This window comes from Xiphophorus maculatus, chromosome 11 (genome assembly GCF_002775205.1).
Source record: "Xiphophorus maculatus strain JP 163 A chromosome 11, X_maculatus-5.0-male, whole genome shotgun sequence".
Lineage (NCBI taxonomy): Eukaryota > Metazoa > Chordata > Actinopteri > Cyprinodontiformes > Poeciliidae > Xiphophorus > Xiphophorus maculatus.
The window spans coordinates 6,496,942-6,522,503 of record NC_036453.1 but is presented as its reverse complement, the minus strand read 5'-3'; the positions used below and the strand labels follow the sequence as shown (position 1 = coordinate 6,522,503).

General features: G+C 37.6%; 1 protein-coding gene across 2 annotated transcripts in view; it reads left to right on the top strand.

Moving 5' to 3' along the window:
- Positions 1–25,226, top strand: part of dpysl3 (dihydropyrimidinase like 3) — a 36,263-nt gene extending 11,037 nt beyond the window's left edge. For both annotated transcript variants that reach the window (XM_023342350.1, XM_023342349.1), the window contains exons 2-14: positions 5,075–5,163; positions 6,030–6,214; positions 8,388–8,552; positions 9,451–9,512; positions 10,282–10,362; positions 12,010–12,078; positions 13,198–13,318; positions 13,916–14,072; positions 14,643–14,784; positions 16,269–16,439; positions 18,714–18,893; positions 20,895–21,048; positions 23,661–25,226. In XM_023342350.1, coding sequence (XP_023198118.1) covers positions 5,075–5,163; positions 6,030–6,214; positions 8,388–8,552; positions 9,451–9,512; positions 10,282–10,362; positions 12,010–12,078; positions 13,198–13,318; positions 13,916–14,072; positions 14,643–14,784; positions 16,269–16,439; positions 18,714–18,893; positions 20,895–21,048; positions 23,661–23,755 — 1,671 coding nt within the window. In that variant the 3' untranslated portion in view covers positions 23,756–25,226. The remainder of the gene's footprint in view (positions 1–5,074; positions 5,164–6,029; positions 6,215–8,387; positions 8,553–9,450; positions 9,513–10,281; positions 10,363–12,009; positions 12,079–13,197; positions 13,319–13,915; positions 14,073–14,642; positions 14,785–16,268; positions 16,440–18,713; positions 18,894–20,894; positions 21,049–23,660) is intronic.
- The last annotated feature ends 336 nt before the right edge of the window (positions 25,227–25,562 follow it).

The following is a 25,562-nucleotide window of genomic DNA, read 5'->3' as shown; positions in this document are numbered from 1 at the left end:
GCTCAACATTTTGCTCTTTCACTCTCAGTCTGAATAAATCAGACATGTCTCGGCATGTAAACCCAATAGCTACTTTTCAAGCAGCTTGTTACATCCTTGTGTTTCTTTTATGCTGAAACAGCTAATGTTGAGTCGTCTTCCCTCAGAAATACCTTCTGCACTGAGGAAGGTTATTGTTAACAGTCTGGTAGACGTTACTATAATGTTTTCACCATGAGAAAAGGTCCGATCTTTGAGTTTCTGACTGGCCAGTCGTCTGTCAGTCCCCATCAAGCTGAATTGCTGCTTTTGTTTTGACAGAATCCAAGTTGACTGAGAACATTGTGAAATCTCATCACACCACATTAACTTATGATATCTTGAGAAATGCCTGAATTGCAAATGGTAGCCAAGCAGTACAAAAACTCAAACCACAGAAAGTGTTTCTATAAGGACCAGAAACGGCTGCAGTACACATTCATACATCTATTCTGTCAAAGTAAATGTTAGTATTATTAGGTGGCAGAGATGTATTAACAGCTGCAAACTCTCTTTACACACTTCAGCTCATGTTTTGCTACAATATTTTAGTAAATCAAAGTTTGTCATGGGTTCTAATGTGCATAGCTAAACCCATCTCCCTCAGACAGCTGTGCTCCAAAATCAAACTTCAGACTTGCAGAACGAGCAGCACATCAGCGAGTCAAAGACTTTAAATGTCAAAACTGGGGCTGTAGTAAAAATTCAGACCAAGACATGTGCTGATAATGAGGATAGTGCTGTCTCGTTAATGTTGTAACAAATGGTTAGAGTTATTCCCATGACCACATAACAGCGCAGATGGTTTAACTCCAACAACGTGTGCTGCAAACCCGCAGTATTCACATTACATAGGGACGGAAAACTTGTCCAATGTCCATTATTCTGCTCATATAAAATGAAAAATAATACAAAAATCATGTGCAAAATTATGAATCACTCTTCATAATTTTCTGGCAACAAAATTTCAACATAGCTGAGGTGATGTACAGAAACAGCAGACCTTCACAGCTCTCATTTATCATCTGTGTGAAAATATGATCTGTGCAGCTTGGTTGGTGCTTGTGGTTGGACAACATGATCCTCAGTTGGTTGAGCAGCTTGAAACTCTTTAAAGTAGCTTCTATGAAAAAGCCACAGTAAACGTAGAGTCTGCTTTTAAGATTTATAAGCTGAGATTTAGAAATGTCAGTGAAGGTGGTGTCAGGGATGAGTTTTTAACAAGCTCTGACAGTCTGCTCAGATTTTGCTTCAGTACCACTTGGATCTTCGTAATCTTCTTAATGCTCGTTTACTGCTGTTGTTCTGCTTCACTATTATTTGGATTTTGGTTTCTTGAATCAAGAATTTATCCCATCCAGCCGATCTACTGACTGGATATACTGTATATCAAGTATTAAATGCAGAACTTTTCAGTCCAGAAAGGTAGTTGGTTAATGGAAAACTATTGATTTCAAAGTGATTATGGATTCCTCTATTCTGTTCTGAGCCAGTGGGCAGAAATGATGTAATGAATGTGCATAGAGAGATTGAATGAGTTCCTCATTATAAGGGCACACCCATAATCAGATGAAAACCCATAACTCACACAGTAGAGAGTAGTTCATATTGCTGACTTGTTTCAAATTAGTAAGCAGATCATATAACTGCAAAGAAAAATGGGAAACAGAATTTTGTTTGATTACATAAACTGCACAAAATTCAGAAACTATTTAGTGAAAAGTAATAGAAATCCCACAAAGTCTCAGATTTCTTCTTGGTTTTGCTTGAGAAATGACAGACTTCCTGCTTTTCCATTATTCATTCAAAATCCCAGTTACTTAACTTAAGCTCTTTCACAGTAAATGTATTAAAATGCTTTACATTATATAAAACTCTAAACAAGTACAGCCTATTTATCATAACTTGCCATCAAAACAACTGAACTAATTAAGGTCATTGGTGCTGTTAAGGTCATATGAGTCGCTTTCCATTGAACATTGAACTGAATGGATGAACAGTTCAGCTGACAAACATTTATTCAAAAGCAATAAAAACTATATTTATTGTAATAAACAGAGACATATTAGAGAGGGAGACAGCAATACATGTAAAATATATAACAGGTTCATTTTAATCTCTAGTTTTTGTGCCAGTTTACATAAAAGTTGACCTCAAACACAGACATTCACTACAGGAAGTTAGAAAAGTAGACATTTAAAATTACCATCAGAAACGTCTTCAAACACTGTCTGACTCTTTCTTTTTAGTCTATTAATGTACTTTTTTCACACCTGTCTTCACTTCCAGTCCACACACAGGTGTATTGGACATTTTGCAACACTGCATCAGATGACAGGATTTGTGAGGAAGTTCTCTCATTATTATTGGTCTTGTCACTCAGCCTCTTGAAAAACCATTTTAATAACACTATAAGACTGATAAGTTCTGATAATGCTGTCTAAAGCATCTATGAGATGTTATCTATCTGACCACCTTCATCCTCCATTTGCAGTTCAGGAAACTGAAAGCACTATTGCTCCACACTGAGTTCTTTATTAAATGTTCCTTATGTATATTTGCAATAAATAGGGAAAAATATATTGCTTTTTGGGGAATGTTGAACTTTTATAGTTTTACATAAAGAGCTAAAATACAATTAGATGCTGTTGAACCTCCATCACTATTGTTGTTCAGATTAGTTGTTGGAAGTGTTTGAGCCACAGTTTTAGAGCAGCGAGCTGCAGACTGATGAATGCTGCTGCTGATGGTTTCTGTGTGCTGTTAATGCTGCTTCAGGGTGTGGCTGCCTACATGCTCTGAGCTCAGCTTCACACTATTTGATCTCCACATACATCATCCATTCATTTCCAGCACACACACACGCCCACCCCCCCACACACACAGAAAAGAGACCATTCGCCTTGTGCTTATGTGTGAGCTCAGCACACTATGCATGTCCTTTAAACAAAATTATGTATTTTATTGTTTTATTCATGCCGCTTTGACTGCAGTTTATTACTGTGATGAAACTGTTGGTTTTCTGCCAACGGTGGAAATTGACTTGCACATAAATATTGAAGTTTCACCTTCTCTGCAGACCTACGTCCACTCTACTGATGAAACTAAATGATACATTTCTACTCTTTTAAAGTAATTTCTTATATAGGCATGAGGGCGTTAAATTATCTGAGTCTTTCCTTGTTAGATTTTAGTCATGCTACATAATTTCAATGTTTGCTACCCGATACGTAGGTACATATTATAATTAATTAATCATTCTTATATTGTAAAATATGTTGCATTAAATAACCTAAAAAAATCCAGAACTGATCTTTAGATACCATTTATTTATTTATTTATTCAAATGAAACCTTTAGTTTCCAAAACTTTTCTGCCTTAAACGTGATTCAACTTTAAATGATTATCTTATGATTAGATGATTTTTTTTGGAATGACAATACGTTTGACAGATATTAGTAGTTTACTTGTACCCTTTTATTTAATTTTTAAATGAATAAGTTGATTTAAATCTCAAACTGTATTTTAAGGAACCTCTGTTCAGTGCAGAATTATCCAGTTCTGGTTTGGTCACTCTGTGTTTTAGATTTGAAGTAGTGGTGCACAGTTCTAATCCAGATTGCTTAAAACACAAAAGGCCTTTTATTCTGGCTCAACAGGAAGTTTTGAAGCTGATACCAACTCTGGCACCAACAGCTGGTGGTTAGCCAGTCCTTTATGAGCAAAGACAAATGTCACTGAATGATCTTCTGCCATTAACATGTAATAAATCGTTAACTAAATCCACAACCTAATGTTCGATTTAGCTGTTATTTGGCTCAAGAGTTGGACAAATTTATAAGGAATGTTTTTAGTCAGATTTTCTTCTGTTTCCTCTGACTTCAGAATTGTAAATAATAAATCCAAGACTGTGGATTCCATCTGTAGCTTTTAGATGGATTATAAATGATCAAAGTGACTTTTTTGAAGAACCTTTTTCACTTTTCATCAGTGACATATTTTTTTCCACGTCTTGCTGTGGCCAATGGATTAGGCATCAGCTTAACTGGACGGTTTGCTCAGAAGCCTCCCAACCAGCTGTCCAGTTGCCCCTCTGCCAGCTAACATCTCGATCTGCCCCCGAAGCGCCCCGCCCGGTTCCACAGGCAGCTGCAAACTAAAGCAGACATTCAGTAGATCAGCCCAACCCTGGCACTCAGTCTTCCTTCCTGCCCAGTGTCTGTCCTCTGTAGCAATCTGCTTGTATGATGACAACCTGCTGGAGATGACGAGGTGCATCGGCTGCAGATTTCTCATACTGTACCAATGCACTGACTTCACACTGCAGGACACATTAACACATTTGGGTGGATTTTCATCTTTTTTTTAATTGTAAAGCAGTTCATTAGAGTATTGTTTGCTTGGCATTGGATTCAGTTTGTGGGATTTTATATAATATTGAAAATAGAAGTTCCAGAGCGTACTCTGTTGGCTTAAATGTTAATCTGTAATTGGCAGTAAAACACTTTCAGTGCAGTCCAAAGATCAAAATGACCATTTTATTGGCATTGTTAACTTGTTTAGTATATGGGCTCTGCAAAGCGCTTTGCTTAGTTAAATAAAATAGAAACTAATGTAACCAAGTTGTAACAATTTAAAGTAATTATACATTTATAATTTTGTTTATGTACATATGAGCTAATGCCTGCTTGCTGTTTATCAGAAAGGTCTTCAGAGATGTGGGTTGGTGATACAGGGTGGTTTTTATCACGTTTGTATGAAAACAGCATCACAAACATGTAAGTCTCTTCCTGGTAATGAATGAATGAGTGAATGAAACATTGTTCATCTCCTCTGGGTGGAAAAAAAGAGACAAAATGCAGCAACAGAGAAATAAAGAAGCTGTGTTTGACTAAAATTAGCACTGGAATGAACTCGCAGAGACAATTTTTCTTGTTGATGTTTGCTTGACAGTGTTGTAAGCTAAACTATGTCTTTCTTGGAAAGGAAATACACTAAATTCAGATATTCTCTCCTCCCTTCTTATATCTCTCTCTCTCATCCTTTTCCTTTGCAGAGCGATCGGCTTTTGATCAAAGGTGGGAGGATTGTGAATGATGACCAGTCCTTCCATGCTGATATCTACATGGAAGATGGCCTTATTAAGTAAGTCCTGTGCACTTTTTCATTTACCTTGATCTTCCTATTCAGGTATCATTTTATTTTTACCATTTAAATTAGATGTTTTCTGTCCTTTCCATTTTCCTTCCTTTGTATGAGAATGGAAAGGTTTAACTATGAAAATTTCTTATAAATACATGTGAAAAAAGCATAATATTTGAGAATATTTTAGAAAAATGTAAATGTTCAGTTCTAATGGGAAACACAAGATTACATAACATCAAAGTAAAGTAGATGGTAAGTTGGTATAGTTGTCTAAAATACTTTGAATTCTTTCTGTAAATTTAACAAAGAAGGTGAGATAAATACTCAAACTTATTTTGTTATTCTGCAAAGCGAGGAAGATGAGCAGGTTGAACATGAGTAGAAGATGGTTGGACAGAGATCTTTTAGTCTTGTGTTTTTCTGCACTGTAAAGTTTTTCCTTGTTTGCCCCGGAGTGAGGCAGTTTAGAAAGCCTGGTGTTGCATAATAAACAGCTGGTTGCCTCTAACACCAGTTAGCTGCTGGCAAGGACACCCTGGCTTCAGTCTGCACGTCTGTCTGTCTGTCTGTCTGTCTGTCTGTCTGTCTGTCTCGTCTCATCTCATCTGTAAAGTCTGAACCACAGCTGCTTTTCAAATGCAGGTTTCATAAAATGTTAACATAGCAAAAAGGTGCTACTCTGAAATTGGTCTATTTTCCTCTGGGTTGATTTACAGAATTTAGTTTTATTATTTTCTTCTGTCATTTCTTTTATTGAATGACAGACAGTTTTAGTTATGGAGTTGATAGTAAATGTTAAGAATGTTAAATATAGGACCAGTGAAGAAGCATCACTCCTGTGTGCCTTTAACACGACCTCTTCACAGGCAGATTGGGGACAACCTGATTGTCCCAGGAGGAGTTAAAACCATCGAGGCCAATGGAAAGATGGTGATCCCTGGTGGCATCGACATCCACACCCATTTCCAGATGCCGTATCGTGGAACCACAACCGTGGACGACTTTGCACAAGGATCTAAGGCTGCTCTTGCTGGTGGCACAACCATGATCGGTGAGAGTTTTAGGAAAAGCCATCCGCACACTGCGACGCTGATGACAGGCAAAGCCTTAATTATTATTCACAGAGAGTGAAGCCAGAGAAGAGGTTATGGTGTGGGTGAGGGAGCCCAAACAGAAGACAAGAGAAAAGGGAGGGATATGGGAACTCTGGGAAACTCTCCAAAAAAAATACAAAAGACTGAGCAGGGGGCAAGGTTGTTGGGTCGCACATAGTAAAACTCTTCTCATGGAAACTGTCTCTAAGTGCATGCTTAGAAAAGCCATCACAGTAAAAAAACATATTTTTTACTATGATAACAGTGTCCTACTTTTCTGCAGAACTCTGCTTTGCTGCCTGTTTGGCAGTGAGTCTGTGGGTTCAAACGCCGACAGGCGGGCTTCTGTAGTAGCTCTATTCATGAGCTTCATTCACAGAGGGATTATATTCCATGCCGAGATGTGTGGCAGTGTTTGTGTCCTCCTTTGTAAGCTTCATTTATAAAATATGATGTTTTGATTAGTTATAAAAATGTTCTTTGGGTAATAGGAGCAGTATGTTGTTATCAGTGTTAATAATCTGTTGTTTACTATGTTGTGAGTGTATTAGTGACTGACAGTGTTAGCTGCATCCTATTACCATAAGCAGATTGGAGCATCTATAATGAGATAAAAAGAAGTCAGGTGGTAAGCCAGCAGGAGGGTTTCATTAATGATGGATGAATAAGATGAGTTGGTGCTCAGTGATACAGTAAGGAACTGAAACATTATTTCAGTTAAAGCACATACAAAATAATATTCACTAATGTATAAAGTTGTATTCTGTTTCTCATTGAAAAACATGCAAAAAGTTATTTATTTTACAATTATGCATGTGTGCATCCAAAATCATTTCTACATTTATCAAATATTTCACTGTTTGTTTTGTGGTACATTTCAATTTCTTGTTTTTGGCAAACTTTGTCCTGCTAATAATTTTAGCCAGGTGTAGAGAATCATCAAGAACTGAAATCTTCAGGGCTCAAAATCTATTTGCTAGTCTCATGCTAGTATCATGTTATCACACGATTAACACAAATGTGTAAAAGATAATGCCATTATTTTTATTTAAAACAGAAACACAACAATTATTCCTTCCTGCTTCTAAACTTATGTAACACATTTAATATTAGGATTATGATAATCCCACCCAAGGCATTCATTTTGTGCTTCTGTTTAAAATCAGAGTCATCTGTTTCATATGCTCATAACTCTTACAAACATCCTGCTTCAGTGATAAAACAGACGAAAAGTCAGGGCTTGACTGCTACAGTCACAAGTTGTGAGATAATTTTAAAGTCAGGTCATAAATTTACCCTGAGGTGGATTACTGTAACATAAAAAAAGGATACACACCCATTGAATTAACCAGAAGTTTTCATCTAAACGTGCTTACTGCACCGTTTTATTGCTTCTCTTTTTACTTTACAAAAAAACCCAGTGTCAGCTGAACTAGCTGGGTTTTTAGCTAGGTTAGCAGCTTCAGAAGCTAACCTACAGTTGGGTGCTTGACAGACATTCAGGATAACGTGTCAACTGAACTTTCAAAACGTGACCTTGATGACCTCAGTGGGCACCATTCCTTAAGTTTTCAAGCTGTTACTTTCCACACAGCTGAGTTTATGTCAGGTAAACATGAAAAATGTGAGACAAATAGTGTACCAAAACTAGAATTGGTGCATTAACTGATCAGAATAATGTGCTTCTGAGTGACTAACCAGCCAGTCAAACTGAAATTTGTCTGATTTTGGTCAACTGCCAACTTCCTGAAGGATCTCTAAAATATGAAAACCAAAGATTTAACAACTGAGCCTGTGCATTCAAAAATTCTGCAAAAAACATTGATCATGTTAACATAAACAAGTGACAACAGGCCTCAACTTTTTCAAGGACACGTTCACCCAGATAGGCAAAATTCAACGTGACGTCTGTTTATCCCTGCTGGCCCTGTCTGAGTGCTGCAGGAACCAGCTGATTATGCAAGATAAGCAACTCACACAGAAAGTAGCAAAACCAGCAGCCATGTTTACCTCCTGCTCCCATCCTTCTGTCTGTCTGTTCTTCTTTCTGTCCTCTCTGTCACCATCATCACCTTATTCTGTGTACAAAACTCTCCTTTCAACCCCTCTGTCTCCCTCTTCATTCAACAGTGGATCATGTGATCCCGGAGCCCGGCAGCAGCCTGTTAGAGGCCTACGACCAGTGGAGGCAGTGGGCCGATGAGAAGGCCTGCTGTGACTACTCTCTCCATGTGGACGTCACCCACTGGGACGACAGCGTCAAGCAGGAGCTGGATAACCTCATCAAGGAGAAAGGTAGGCTGTGGTAGCACAACATGAGAGTGGAACGTACGATTCCTTTTTGTTCCAACCACAGACTTCAATGTACTTCATCAAGAACACAACACAAAGTGGTGGATTAATCTGAAGTGGAAGTAAAATAATGGATAATTTTAAGGGATTGTTTTGGATAAAAACGTGTGGAATGCAAATGTACCCAGTCCTCTTTACTCTGATGCTCCACCAAGTGTTCACCTGTGTGCATGAGTCAGTCCAGCTGTTTGGTGAACAGCTGGGACGTTTTGAAGGTCCCAGTAGTTTTAGCAAAATAAATATCACAAAAACCAAGAATCACATGGCAAGGTGATGGGACCAAAATTAAACTTCTTGTACCGACATGCAAAACACAGTAAGAAAATGAATACTGCACATCATCCTGAACACATGGCAGCATCATTGTGTGGGAGCATGGAAGGCAAGATGGTTGGAGTTGAGGGGAAGATGGAGAAACCTGGAAACTGGGGTGGAGGGTCACCGTCCGGCAGGACAGAGACACTAAATCTACAATAAAATGTTCTTGAAGAAATTTTATTTATGGTCCAGTCAAAGTCTGGACCTATTCTAATTGTGAATTTGTGGTAACATTTAATTAAAATTTTTATTGACATTACCTATCAAATCTAATTGAAATTTCTGTGTCTAGTAGACAAAAGTTGGCAGAAATTTAATGCCAAAGAGAAATTTGTGGTTGTTAGTGAGCAAAATGAAAGAACAAAAAATTAAGGGGTATGGATCATGCGATGGGAACATGCTTGTGATTTTCCAAGTTGGACATTTTAAATAAAGTCACATGGTACTGATACTGGATGAGAGCAAAATGATGAATTTAGTAGTAAAGAACTTATCTGGATGCTGATGTTCTTATTTTGTGCAGGTGTGAACTCGTTCCAGGTCTACATGGCCTACAAGGATTATTATCAGATGAGCAACAGTGAGGTAAAAAAACCAACAAAACAAAAACACTTTCAACAATTCCAAACTTTTAGGATTTATGAAATCTGGATCAGAACTGTAAAATGGATAATAACTGTTATACAGTGTTTTTGGCATGACATGAAGGATAATCAGAGACTGATTCATTAAGGTCTTCTTCACATGTTTCTCTTCCTAACATGCACACACACACACTCACGTCCACACGCACACACACTTTAAAAGTATTGTGGCAACATAATCATATACAGTAGCAACTAAAAGTGTATTATTCACATGAGGTGTACTTTAAGTGGAATAAGTGTAAAATGAGGAATGTTAATTTTGCAATAATTAATATATTTTACATTTAAAAAAACATTTTTATGTGTGTATCCCCTGGTCTGTGGTGTGTGCAGTAAAATAGTTCACGTTCAGACGGTGTGAGGCTGGACTGTTTCTCATGCAGTCATAGATCATTTGGTTTTGGGAAGAACACATGAGGGAACCAGAATAGTGGCGTTTGAAAAACTGATGTCATGAACCTCTGAGGAACCGAGGCACAGCAGCGCAAAAACAACTGCAGCTCATCCCCCACCAGTTTCTCCATTTCTGAGACCACACGTGGTAATTGCAGTGTGTGTCCTGGTAAACTTCAAGTAAATTGTGGGCCTCTTTGAAATTGGGGCGTATGAGTGACCTGTGAACTACAGAGTACCGTACTGTCTTTTTCTTGTCTTAATGGCTTGGCTTGATCTCAGCATTAAAAAATTGTGTTCTCTTTTCCATGCAGCTCTATGAAGTCTTTACCTTTTTGGCAGAGAGGGGGGGCATTGCCCAGATCCATGCTGAAAACGGCGAGATCATTGCTAAGGTAACAATAAAAAACTTTTCCTTTTCTTTCAATACTTGAGAGATCTTCAGCTGTTTGTGTTTAAAGAGATTTATTCCTTTTTAGTTCAGTTCAGTTACGTCTTTCACCTTATCACACTGCATCGTCAGACTAAACGCACCATCTGTAATAACTGTATTTCCTGCTGGATAGTAATGTGTGGGTGTAGTTTATACAAGCCTGTCCTGTACGAGGTCAAATGAAAGTGAATCAACTGTAATACTGGATGGATTTAAGTAGTTGCTATTAGTCAGAACTCCAAGATGTGCCTGGATTCTTTCACTGAGTGCATTTTGGATCTGATTCATTATAAATCTCAGCTCCAGTTTGAAACTTGGACTTGGATGGAGTCTAATTTCCATCAGCTGTAAGACGCAGATTTGTTTGAACTCAGAAAATGTATAATAGCCTTGCTTTTGACCCATAAGAACATACACAGCTCGACCTGGTGCTGGAACCGAACAAATTCTTTTGGGACAGATCAATTTTTTGTTGCCAGTTTAATATTTTCCTTACAGCAGAAAGAAGATTTAGGAGGAAATCTTCAAAGCAGTGGATGGCTAACTGTTAGAGAGATGACCCTCTTACCCCATTTTTTATGATTTTTTAAAATGTAAAAAAACTTAAAATGATAAAGCTCATCTTTATGGGCTATAACTCCATTTTTGTTTGTTTTTCTTCACTAGACCAAGTGGAAATATTTAAGTTTTGGCACTAATGACTTGCCGTATAGGTAGGTCATGTATATAAATCATTAGTTTATTGTACAGTGAAGATCCCTGAGTCTGCCTGGGGTAAACCTTTGGATTGTGAAAGCAGGTTGTCATTTGTGAGTTGCATTGAAGATGGAACTCTGCTTTTCTCTGTCTTTTCTTTCTCTTTAAAATAATTCTGGTTCACTCACAGTCTGCTGATCAGGCAGATTCATACTATCACCTTTTAAACTACAAAAGTTAAACTACCCTTGGGAATGCTTCAAGTGTTTGAACCAAAATGCTTACAGTCACTGTTCCTCCTATAGTTTTAAACATTTTTTTGCATTTTCCCCATTCACAAATAATACTTAATACTTTTCCTGACAAATATGCAGCTTTTTGGTAAATGTTTTTAAAAAATAACACCCCAATAAAAACACATGTATTTCCAACATCTCTTGCCCCTGTATTCCTATAAAGCCATTCTGACTGCACATTGTGCTAAGTCAGCAGTGAAGAAGTGAAACTAATATGAATTTGTTCATGGTTTGGTTTTAGCCCAGTGTTGCTAAAACGTATTTAGACATGGGACTTTCATTTCCAGGTGCAGCCAGTCTCAGGGCTAATCTAAGCCAGTTGGTCTGCCTCCATGAAGAGCCAACGTTTGCATGCATTGCTCAACAAAACTGCTACACGTGTGCAGATCCTCTGAAGCAGGCTCCTACTTACGCGTGTGGCCTGACTGAGAGAAAGCACAGAGCAGCGCTCATGAACATCAGAAAGAGAAAAACAATATGAAACAGATTTTTATTCATGAGTGTGACCACATCTTTACATCTGCTGAAGCGTTCACACCAAAGAAAACTAAGAGACATTTCTGCATGCAATGGAGCATGTCCTTGACTCTAACAGCGTTTGTGTGTGTGTTTAACAGGAGCAAGGCCGGATGCTGCAGATGGGCATCACTGGACCGGAGGGGCACGTGCTGAGCAGGCCAGAGGAGGTTCAACTCTCACACTTTACTCAACTGCATGAAAAAACAGAAATATTAAAGCAAAGGGAGAAAAAAGTCTTCTTATTCCACCAGTTCTTGCTCTAGAAAAAATCTGCAAAATGAAAAATAACAGTTCCAACTCAGCAACATGTTGTCTTTTATCTTGACTATTTTTTAAATCTCATTGGTTCAAATCTTGGTAAATATAATTTTTGGCAAGCAGAGGTCAAGCTGCATTATATTTGTCAACATTGTTCATATTTTGTTGTTATTTTTTGGACATCCAAACTGGACTTGCTGACAGGAACACAATAAGCAGCTGAAGTGTTTGCGTCCCATTTTAAAGTCTAAAATAACTGCAGGATATTTTACCATCCTGGACTTAAAGTTACTTATTGTGTCATATGTCAAACTTATACAAACATTAAGTTGTAGATACTTCATCAACTATTTCTTCTAAAAAATCTCACGCTGTGTTTTACATTGAAAGGGTGTTGAGTCTGTTTGCTCCTAAAGTCTTTGATGTAGCACAAAGGGAAATCATGTGCTGCATCATCTGATCCTACTAAGATCTATCTAATATCTGTGTGCTGCTTTTATTAAATTACTTTCTAACCAGTTTCATTTGATACCACAAAGCGAATCCTCAATGTTTCCAGTTAATGTTGTGTCGTTCAGGGTTCAGGCTGATCCAGTCCTCCAGAGCCGGTTCCCTCTGGATGCTACCCTGGTTCAACACACCTGAATCAAATGAATGGTTCATATTCAGGCTCCTGCAGCACCCTGCTGAGGGGCCAGTTCAGCTGTTTGAATCATATGTGTTGGGCACAAAGTATTATGTAATTATGAAAGGGAAAATAAAAGATGAAAGTTTTAAATTCTAAGAGGTTTGTCATTTATACCAAGGAGCATAAGAGCTTGGTCAGGTTCAGATCTAATTGTAATTAAACATTCAGGTTGTTTAGTGAGAAAATATGAAAAAGTTAAGGGCTAAAAATGCATTTGAAAGTCACCACATGCCCTCATTTAGCCCTGACAGCACGTAATTTGATATTTTTAGATCAATTCTAATGTGAATAACATTTCCATTTAACCACATTAAACACTGTGCTTGTACCTCCTCTGCAGCTGGAGGCTGAGGCTGTGTTTCGGGCCGTAACCATAGCAAGCCAAACCAACTGTCCGCTCTACGTAACCCGAGTCATGAGCAAGAGTGCCGCGGACATCATCTCACAGGCCCGAAAAAAAGGTACCGAGAAGAGTTTTTACAAAAAATTAGACTTTTACACCAGGTGAGCACCAGGTTACTGACAAAAAGGCATTTAACTCGTCTCATTTGTTCAAGGCCTGAACTGAGGGATGTGAATGTAAACTATAAAATAACACATTATCAGAAGTGGATGCAAACATAGGTGAGCACACATGAGAAGAAAATGTGTTTGGTTGTCCGGTTAAAAAATGACATTAGACAAAACTGTGCTAACCTCAGATCACCTTCTTTTATGTTTATATGCACTGAATGAATGACTTTATAAGCTGGAAACCTTTGGATTGGATCTGTTCCCAAGTTCTTTCCTTACAAATCTGGAAAACATGAATCACTGACATGTAAGAGCAAAGGACTAAAAACAAAAGCAGGAGAAAAGATGAGTTCCTGACAGGAATTAAACCCCCATCATCACCAAAATCTCACTACAAACACAAACAGCTTTCAAAAAGTTATACAAATAAAAACATTATTTTCAATTAAGATACTGTAAATGAATATGATTATGCTGCTCATGCTTGTGGACATGTCTTAAATGCATTGGTATTTTAATCACTGTGGCTATTATCTCCTTCTCAGGAAATGTGGTGTTTGGGGAGCCAATCACAGCCAGTCTGGGGACGGATGGGACACATTACTGGAGCAAGAACTGGGCCAAAGCTGCTTCTTTTGTTACATCCCCTCCTCTCAGCCCTGATCCCACAACTCCAGACTACCTGAACACACTGCTGGCAAGGTGAGGCGCACAGATCTGCTTTACAAGTGCATTTAAAAAATTCAAATATCAACACATGTTCACTTATTTCCTACTGTATAACTTGAATGTTATAAAGATTAACTACAGGTAAAGTAAAATATTTCAACAGTTTATTCTGTTCATGTTTATGGCTTACAGTTGATACTGAGCTCTGAGTAAGAGTCCAATCTCTTTTTTTTAATTTATTTTTTATTAGACCAAATAGAACTGTTCTGATGTTCTCCCTTGTTGTTCTATATGTATGTTGGCTTTAGCACTGACTGCAGCTACGCATATTAAAAGTTTACTTGAATATTTTACCTCTAAATAAAACTTAATTGTTCTTGATGTGTTTATAACTGTTGCCAACTATCAAGTGGATTTGGAGAGATTCTACAGAAACAGGAAATGTTACTCATATTTTTTTTGTAGGAGCAAATCTTTGGCTCTCTGCTTACTAAATCTGCTAAACTAAGTAATGACATTTCCTTGTGTTTGCAAAGCACCGCTTTTGAGTGCAGACATTTCTCTGCTGGTAATATTTCCCCCTCATTTATCATTTTGTCACAGCGGAGACCTCAGCGTGACTGGCAGCGCTCACTGTACCTTCAGCGTGGCGCAGAAGGCCATTGGCAAGGACGACTTCACCCAGATCCCAGAAGGCGTGAACGGAGTGGAGGAAAGGATGGTGCTCATCTGGGATAAGGCTGTGGTGAGGCCTACTTTCTAGGGTTTTAAACTTTGAAAAATAAAGATTAAATGTAACATAGCAGATGCAAATGATGATATATGATAACTTTTATAATTATTCCCGACAAGATTTCGAATACCTCATTTGGTCTTAAATACTCCTCACCTTTAAAACGTACACTTCTCTCCGTTTTTACTGTTGTCTTATAAGGAAATGTTTTTTCACGTGTTTTTTTCTGGCTTTAAATGTTCCCTACATCTGAAACCGTTCTTTACTATCCTCAATCCATCTTTAATGCATTCCTTCATTGGTCTATTCCAAACAAACTGCTATCCATTTTCTGTGTGTTCTTTTGTCCTTGTTATCGCTGCATCAGGATTTGACTGGACTTTGGCCACATTTAGCTTTGTTCTGGAATTAAAAGCAGGCTATGAAATTTGAGTAGACACTTGTCTGGGTAAGCTGCTCTGAATCAAAGCTTCAAATGAGTCTGAAGCCAAAAGCTTTGATATCTGTGAATCTGTTTCCTCGTATCAGTGGCTCTTCCCTAAAGCTGATAGCAAACTAATACCAGTCACTCCCACTGGCAAAACTACAGATCCAGCTCACTAGATAAGGTAATCAATGAGGCAATGTTCATGAAATTACAGCAATGCATTGAGAATATTAAAGATCACAGTGTTATGATTTTGTACATAGAGTTTCCACACTGCACACTTTTTTTTTTTACAAATAAAACTCTAAAACATGTCATTCATTTATATTTTTTATCTTTCGTATTGATATGGTTCCCTTTAAACAGATCTGTTGTTCTGTATTGTATCAGTAATCAGTGTGGAGTATTTCTGTCCTGGTTTGACTTGTCCACATGTAATATAAAGCAGGAATATGTACATTTTTTTGTGTTTTCACAAATAGAACAAATAGTTAGTGAATAAAAATCTCTGTTTCAAACTGTGGTGCCTCGCTGGCGCCTCCAGGGAGTCAGGTATGGATTTTACTGGCCAAACTTACAGCCACTGGCTTCAAAAACTTTAATCTATGAAAAACTTCCTGTTCAGATTTTATCATTTTATATTTTAAAGTAGAGATGATGAAATATATTCTGAACTCATTAGAGAACTTTAAAACTAGTTTACCACCAATAAGCAGATGCTAAGTGGATGCTAACTGTTGTAAAGCACAGCTCAGCGACAAGACAGTTCAAAGTGTTTTACACAATAAAAACAACATGAACAAACAAACATTACAACACAGTGGAAAAATAAGGAGAGCTAATAAAAAATTTAATCCAATTTAGAATGAATCTATGTTCTAGTTATTAATGAAAGGCAACACATGAATCTGTGTGCTACTTTCTGTTCTTCAACATCTCTATAAGCAGAACAATGAGATCTAAATATATGCATTTATCTCTAGAGACCAAAGTTACAAAGGTCTGCATTGACCTGGATACGTCTGTGACAGCACCAGTGATCCGAATGTTTGTGTTTTTTTGCACTCAGACTACGGGGAAGATGGATGAGAACGTGTTTGTGGCCGTGACCAGCACTAACGCTGCTAAGATCCTGAACCTTTACCCTCGGAAGGGTCGGATCGCAGTGGGTTCTGATGCCGACCTCGTCATCTGGGACACAGACGCTGTTCGCACTATCACTGCCAAGACTCACAACTCGGTATGTATACAGGTTAAAGCCTGTGTTTGCACTTGTTCCAGGTTCTAAACAAATGGATCCATCCAGATTCTAATTTTCTTTTTTTCTCCTGCTTTTCAGTTAACCATGTTTTTAAGCGCGTATGTTCAAAAAGTGTTACTGATTTATTTCAAAAAGTTGCCTGAAATATGTCAACTCTTGCAGAGACAAAAATGAAAATAACCCAATACAGAAACATCAGATCTGTGGTTTTAGAGGCTGAGAAATTTGGATAAAAGGTCAGCTTTTTTATGTGACACTTGTCTGCATCTGTGTGTGCAGGAGAGAATGTTCGGGAGAGAAAAGCACATTTTTGAACAGCTTCCAGGGAGCTCTCAATTCCCCTGAACGGAAATGAAGTCTCAGTGGATGTTCATGACTAATTCCACTCACATTGAACTTGTCATGTGATCAGCTTTTACTGTAAAGTCGAGCCTCAGTTAATCCAAAACGGCTCAGCCGTGACAGACTAACGACTGAAAAAAATGGATTGTTTCAATGCATGTTGCAAAATCTCTTCTGTGGTTGAACAACAGTAATATGGTGCATATTTTACCCAGGGAGTTTTTCTTTAGCTAGATCTTCTAATCTCACTGGATCATCAAAATAAACTAACATTAAAAAATATATAGAATGTCATACATTCAGATTTATTGCAATATTTTTATGAGATTTCAACTCAAATGAGGATTCTTGTTATTCAAAAAATACTAGGGAAACTCAAGAATACTCAGTACCTTCAAAGCTGCAGTGTGTAACTTTTACAAATATATATATATATATATTTTACATATTTGTAAAAACAACATCAGGTATTGATAGCATGAGACAATGAGACAAAAGATCAAAGTCCTCCATGAGCTACTATGATCATCTGCAGAAATACTGTCAAAAACAACCAATCAGAATCTGGAGGAGTGGATTTTTTTTAGATTATTAAAATAATGTGCATGCGCTTAAAATACAGTTTTGCAAGTAGTTTACATGAAAAAAACAATGCCTTTTTAAAATTACCTTCATGAATTGCAGTGTGACTTGCGTGCTCTGGTATGAAATTACACAGAACATCGAAAATAAGCATTGTGAGTGAAGTTTGGTTGGAGACTCTGACATCAGTTGTTTAAAAATACCAGCTGTTTAATGATTGAGATGTTCCTAAATTTAACTCAAGAACAGAACATGTCTAAGCAACAGGGCAGTTTTAATTTGATTCATATGAGCTCAGAAATGTTTTATTTACTTTTGCATTTCAGAGCTTTTTTCAGTTTCTGATTCACATATAAACTTATGAAGGTTGCATACAGGTTGCTCAGCAGGACAGGAAATTAAAGTGTTAGCAGCCAAGGACAAATCCTCGGGTTAAACACCTATATTAAAATTCTCAGTTAGGTTGATCTTTAACTTAAACAAATAGGCTCTTATTTAATGAGGTTTTATTGGTGTGAAAGAACACTTTCCTCGTCATGGTGAAACTAAAAGACTTTTCTTTCTGCAAATAAACTGAGTCCATACAATGAGGATTTGTGGGTTCTTACAGGGTGATGTCACCTTTCCATTTCCTGCTCGTTGTCCCTTCGGTTAAAAAAGCATGTACAAGTACAAAACAAAAACGCTGCAGTTCTCACTGCTAAAAATGACCTTTGTAACTTTTCAAAATATGAATGTCCTTAGTTAGCAACCCATTGTATCAGGAAAGTACTTTTATCAGGCTGTGTGTTTATCGGTTAGCCTGCATCTGGTTTGGATTGATTGCTGTTGTCAATGTAAAAAGGGGATTTTTGGAAACATACACAAGAACAGGCATCAATACAAACAGTCAAACACATTTGGCTTAGTCATGACATCATATTTGGCATGCAGTGAGCCTTAGTTATGTCCTGTTCTGGCCCGAATATGGACAGCAGCAAATAAAAGGGGGGAAAAAAACTGGTCCGTGTGCAGAGGAAATATGGAACAATGGAACAGGAGGAGGGAGCCATCAGAGATCACAGACACGCTGAGAAAAGAGTCTGGAGGAGATAGAAAATACAGAAGGCTGAAATAAAGGAAGCAAAGGGTGAATGATGTTAATAACAAGAATAAACATCAAACTTAACAAACGTAGAGGACAAGATAAATGAACAAGGTGATACTTTGGAAGGAAGGACCAGTAAAGGTTTAAAGGAGAGTTTGTTCCTCCAGAATGTCTCAACATTTTAAAGGTGTCGATAAATTCACAGCTAATTTCTCATTCAAATCCTTTTCTCTGTGGTTTAGGCTGCTGAGTACAATGTGTTTGAGGGCATGGAGCTGCGCGGTGCCCCCCTGGTGGTGATATGCCAAGGAAAGATTGTTCTGGAGGATGGAAACCTTCATGCCACCTCTGGAGTGGGCCGCTTCATTCCCTGCTCCCCTTTCCCAGACTTTGCTTACAAGCGCATCAAAGCCAGGAAGCAGGTGAACAACTTAGTTACTACTTCAGCTGGCTAATTATACATTGTTGAGGTTACAAATCTACAACAATTTGCACTTTAACCTAACAAACTAGTTAATTACTGATAGTAATTTTTATATTAAGCAATGTTTCACCTCCTGGTCTGGTAAAACTTTACAAAAGGAATGATGAGCTTTTGGTGACTCCTAAAAACAGACAATTTTCTCTTTCTAAAATTACTCAACTTTTACTAACATTTACTCAACCAATTTTTTAAAGCTGTATTCTGCAATTTTTGGTCATAGTCAATTCACATTTCTCTTAGAGAACTGCATTTAATGTTTAGTGTTAAACGGTATTATTTAAACCTTTCCTTAAGCAGTCATTTATTTATTTCTGGAGAACAGGTGAGGAAAAGTCATAACATGTGCCTGAAAGAGTAGCTCAGAACAAAGAAACAAAGAAAATATGATTTATAGTTGACATAACCTCTGTTTTCTGTGATGTTGACTCCTGGTCAGTTTTCTTTTTTCTCAACTCAATCAAATGTCCTAAAGTCAGGAACAAATACAGGTACAAGTTTCAGAAAGGAGAGCTCGTATATTATATGGATTTATTATATTTATATTTCAGGCCTTGATAAATTTTTGATGATTTACAGATAATAAAACCGATAATTCTGTGGAGACAAAATCCAGAAAATTGTGGATTGCATTAGGACAATAAAAAACAGTACCTGTAGATATCCTGACAGGTTTTCCTACCAAACAACCAAATCTGCAAAGATATGAATTCAAACGAGCATCATGAGCAGTGAAGCCTGAATGAACAGCTGACATGCCTCTGCTGAAAAATCTTTTTTTTCTCTAAAATATTATCTTAGAGCTTTTGTTCTTTTAACTTCACCTCCATTATAGTAGCTGAGTCTTCTTCCTGCACTTACAACATGCACACTGAAGATTGTAGATTTTAGCACAAGCTGGTAGTGCTTATGTTTGTGTTCACTGATTGAAAAAAGATGTGATTTTTGAGTTTGAAGCCAGACCTCTGCCTGTCGGGGCCAATCGAGCTGGAAACGAATCGACTCTGGTCACCAGCTGAGCTCTGGGTGTAACGTCTGGAGTTTTCTCCTGACCGTTTTCCAAAAGCTTTTTAGCAATCTCACTTTCTTCACAGGAAAGGCCAGGAGGACGTTGAGTGCTTTAAAGGGAGTTTATTGAACAATGATTTGCTGACTAGTAAATCACTTGAATAATCCAGAAACATATTATGGCAGCTTATAGTTATTGTGTGCAGTAGTCCTCTGTTGTCAGTTTCAGCAGTGAAGTAAAATTTATATTTTTTTGTTGAATAGCTGGAAACAAACTGAAGGATAGCAGAAGAAAAGCAATAACAATAAATAAAACTTAGCAACATTGAAACAACTTCATTTGAATAATACCATGCAGTGCCTGTTTTCCGCTCCCATGCTGTGCCAGGGGATTCACATTTTCAGACGTTTCCTAATTTGCAGCTGACTGTTGATGAGAAAATGGAGCTGCAGTAACAGTGTGCTGTTTATCTTGGTAGCAGTTACTGTTTTGCCTTTATGGATCACAGATGTCTCATTTTAACTTTTAACAGACTTCCAAGATTCCACTGAGTCACCACTCCAGCAGTTAGACATACAAAATGATAGCTTTTTCATTTACATTCACTTCATTTGAACACATACATGCTGCTGTGTGTATTTAGTTTTTTTCTGCTTGAAAGTATACTACACTTTCTGTTTTCCAGGAGTCTCTGTTTTCCAGGTCTCTGTTTTCCAGGAGTCTCTGTTTTCCAGGTCTCTGTTTTCCAGGAGTCTCTGTTTTCCAGGTCTTTGTTTTCCAGGAGTCTCTGTTTTCCAGGAGACTCTCTGAGTCTATATTTGTATTTTGTCAGAGAAGTACACCAACATTACAGCCGTTGAAATCGTTCTGAATCAAATCTTTATGTTTCTTAGGCGTTTACTCCTCCATGTCTAACACGTGTTTGTCCTGCAGCTGGCTGTGCTGAGGGCAGTGCCCAGAGGAATGTACGACGGACCCGTGTCTGAATTCTCCATGTCCCGCGGCGGCACGCCCTCTGCCTCGGCACGCACCTCGCCCACCAAGCAGCCGGTCAGAAACCTGCACCAGTCCGGATTCAGTCTAGCAGGTAACGCCATACCAACGCACCCTAAAAGAAAAACCATCCCTCTGCTCTTTCTTCTTTGCTTTGCCCTTTAGGTTCTGACTTCAAGAGAGAATACATGTGCCTCAGTTTCTCCTAATATTGTTGGCTGTAATTTGGAGCATTAGTGGGATTCATGCTTACTTGTATTATCTTGTTCTCATACATTATTTGTTAAATTAATTTCTAAACTGAAACTGTGGTTTTATTTTTCCATTTGATACATTATATTAATTATTGACATGGAGTGTCTTAGTCTATCTTTAAAACTAAAACAAGAATTTCCTGATCAGGATCTTTTGTTGCTGACAGCAGTAGTAATGATAGTAAGTAAGTAGTAAGATTACTAAGGTTTAACTTACTTTATTAATTTCTTTAACATGTAATTTGAGTTTTTGAGGATATCTGGGCAATATGTTAAATGTCTGCCTTCATGTTTTGGCAAAGCATAAGCAAAAGTTCAGGCCCATCTACTCTTTTCAAAGCCAATCTTCTGCTCTTGTTGTCTGTACATCAGAAACTGGCCAGTGAGTAAAAGCACAAAATACGTTTGTTTCCTGGTACCTGCTTATTACATTTAGTAGGATCAGATCAGCAGAATTTAACTACAACTTCTTCAAATTGAGTAAGTTACAGTGAAGAGAAGTTTTTCTGATCGATGCTCTGACTGCATTTGAAGTGATTCTGGATACATTTTCCTTCAAGGCTAAAACATTAGTTTTCCAGTCCAAACATCTTGACCTGGTCTGTTAGAAAGGCCGGTCTGATGTGTGAGGTCACAGTAGTATCACTGTTGGCATCGGTTCCATCATTCAGAGCTCCAGCGTCACAACGTGATTGTGCCCATATTTCAGGTTAGCACAGAACAAACTTAGATTGAGGCAAGAAATGTTAGTAATTGTTTCAGCCAAATTGCCAAATCGTGACAATCTTTGGACTTGGAAAAATAGTTGGCAAAATAAAGATAGAAAGGTCTTTAATTAGATGAAAAATCATTTCAGCTTTTGAAAGTAAATCTTGTATTTATTTTATAGGTAATAACTCACTTTGAAAGATGTTTAGCTGAATGCATAGCTTGTCTTTACAAGCCATGCTAATGAGTGAGACCTCGCTGAAGAAATGTGACCTTTGTTGGAAAGAATTCCAACTTTGATTACATATATCTGAGGCTGCTCCTGCTTTCCCAGGTTTTGCAACAGTTTGCGTGATCTTGTGTAAGCATGCGTGGGGGTGTGTATGTGTGTGTGTATGCATAGTTTGAGAATGAGCTCCACTCTTCTTCTATTTTAGTTTTTGTGAAGCTACCACCTGCAGAGCTGATTTACTTGTTTGGAAGGAGATGGAGAGGATTGTTTGATTAGTCACAGTCTCTCATGGTCTGACATCATTCTGCTTTCCATTATTGTGTTTGCAGATTATTCGATTCGGCCTCTGGCTCTTCTTTTGGAAACTATACTATCATGTCAGACTTTGAATCTTGTAGCTTCCATAGAACCGATGCTACAAAATGTAACAGTTTAAATATCCAGGGGAACAATCAGAGAAATAAATATTTTGAGTTACAATTATTTTTGTGCCAACTTAGAAAGAGCTCTAAATCTAAACAGTTTGACAAATGGTGTCGCTGGTTTCCAGAGGAGGGTGCCAGATTCTGATTCTGGCTGCAGTTTCATGACCCTGTAATGGTTATGCAGGCCTGCGACAGTCTATAAATCACAGCACCACTCCATTCACACTGCTATAAAATGTTGGTAAAAGTGCTGTATTTATCATTCACAGACTTCATTGTTTTAAATCAGATTTGATTAGTTAAGCAAATAAATCAAATTGACAAATTTATCTGATTATGTAAGTTAGTATAAGTTTCACAGAGGGGGGTGAATAAAGTTGGTTTCACTCATTTAATCACTGATGTTTGTGTGTTAAAGTTTTGTGAAGCATTTTCTTGGTTCACTAACTAGCAGTTTTCCAAAACACAATGTCATGATTGGGTGATATCATTCCCTATTCCCATGTACAGTATAATCGCAAAATACATAATTAAGTCATAAAAGTATATGTCCTCTTTGTCAACTCTTGACTTTAAAGATTATTATTTGTTTAGTGTTGGTTAAAGTTTGTTTAGGAAATAAATTCTACTGGAAAAACTGACTAAATCTAGTTGGAATAAAACTGTCTAACTCATCTCAGATCTCTTTTGATCAAATATTATTCAAGAGGCTTGAATGGTTGTAGGAAATTCACCTCAGAGTTTTAATTTACAGATTTGTGGAGAATGTAAAGCATAACATAGTCAGAACTGGCAATAAACATTTATTAATTATTTCATATACATGTTCACATTTCATCATGTTACAACCACACATTTAACACAAATTGTAACATCAGAACATTGGGTGTGGAGAATATTTTTTTTCCTAACCGTTTAGGCACCCAGGATCTTTAATATTCTTTTTTTATTGATTTGAATGCAAGAGACTAACCAGTAACTAAAGCTTGTGGTTGTGGTAATTAAAGTAAAATATATATATTTAACATAGATTCAATCACTGCCTCTTCTTTGTCATGTAACTTTTTAATTCTCCCTTTCTGTGTAGGCCCTCCCACCCCAGAGGACGTTCCCATCAGGCCACCTGGTCGCCGTATTGTAGTGCCCCCTGGTGGTCGATCCAACATCACATCTCTCAGTTAAACAGCAGAACACTTCTAGAAGAACAGAGTGGACGATAGAGGGAGGGGATGAGGGAGGGGAGGGGAAGAGGGACAGAGGACCAGAGTTAGTAAAAATTTGAAGAGCAAAACACTGAATCCTCATGCCTTACCTGTCACACTGCTACTATGCTCAGATGAGAATTGTATCCGTTTTCCTGGACAGAACAGAAACGGTTAGAAGTTGCCAACAAAGCACATTTCACATGAACAATGTCAGCCTCAGTTCATGTCAGTGCAAAAATACTTCATGCCAACCACATAGTCATGTTCTAATGCTGCTTTGGTAGCAGCAAAACTTTACATCATCACATTTAACACTGAGAACGAAATAAAGTTTTTCAAAGGAAAATGGATACTGATTTTCTAGGGATTCTCCTTTTACCCTGCTTGGCTTTTAATATTACCCCCTTTCAGTAGCTCGCTTTCTCCATAGTCAGCAAGACTGAACAATAGATCCCACAATAGCCATGTTTTGTCATGCAGTACCATTGATTAGCTCTAGTTGGCAATGTACATATGGTAGATGTAATGTAGCTTTGTGAATGATGTGGTTGCAGCCTGTTTGGGTTTACCGGACCAATTAAAATTCTTTTTTCACCTCTAAACACAGGAGGGCTGCTGGACATGGAGCTGCATGGGCCACATTAATATGGGCGACGTGATCCATGATCCTTTTCCACCTCCTCCTGTAAGGCCATACTTACCGTCCTCATTATGTACTGTATTGATGTTAAAAAAGACAATAAGGTCAGTGTTTGAGAACACACACAGAAAGAGGAAATATTAGAAGTGTTTTTATTATTATTCATTCCCTAAAGGTTTGTCAGATTTTATTATCTTGAGTTCCTTCATTTTCTTGTGTAAAGAACATGGCAAGAAACAGTCCTTTGCATTTGCTTCATGTAAACTGGCTGCCTCTGTGATGCTGTGACCATTTCAACCAAACAGAACGATGGAACAGAAAGGTGCTAACAAATAAATACAAACTCTAAACTTGCTGGGTAAAAATAGCTCTCTTATTACTGCTCTTTACTGATGTTTCTTTTTTTATTTTTAACTAGCGTGGCTCTCATTTGAAGGACAAGTGGAAGATCATCATTCACTTGTGATCCCACCTTAACCCTTTAATGAAATTCTCAATGCATTCAACAGCAGCCTGAAAACAAGCCAGCCTATTTTCTGATAAGGCAGAGGAAGGCAGTGTCATCAGGGAATAAATTCTCTTTAAGTTGCTCTTTATTTGGCGACAATTGAAACAAGATGCTCTTTTTATTCCGCACAGTAAGGCTGAGATGAGATGTGGGTCTTTTTGTATTTATGTTAGGATGACAACCTTTGTTTTACTGTTACGTTTCTTTTTTTTTACTATTGTGTCAGAACTCTGAGATGGCAGGTCATTTAAAGGTGTGCTGGTATGAAATGTTTCCTGAATAAACATGAGTTGCAGCTGGTCTTATCTCTTTATTTCATGTCTTTTTCATTCCCTAGATGTTCCTTGTAGTGGTTTTGGTTTACTTTAAGGTTAAAATGATGTTTTGCAAAACAGTCATCAGAACCACTATCAAAGTAATCAAGATATAACATGAAATATTAAGAAAATAATATACACTCAAACTAAATGACATGGCAGATTTGATTTAGTTGGTTTATCTACATAATCCATCAGTTTGCTACAAAGAGAAACAATCTAGAAAGGAATTGGATAAAATGTGGTTGCAAGATTGGTTCATGGGATGAATTTATTTGGAAAAAATCCATTGTTTTCACATTACTATTAAGAAAACTTG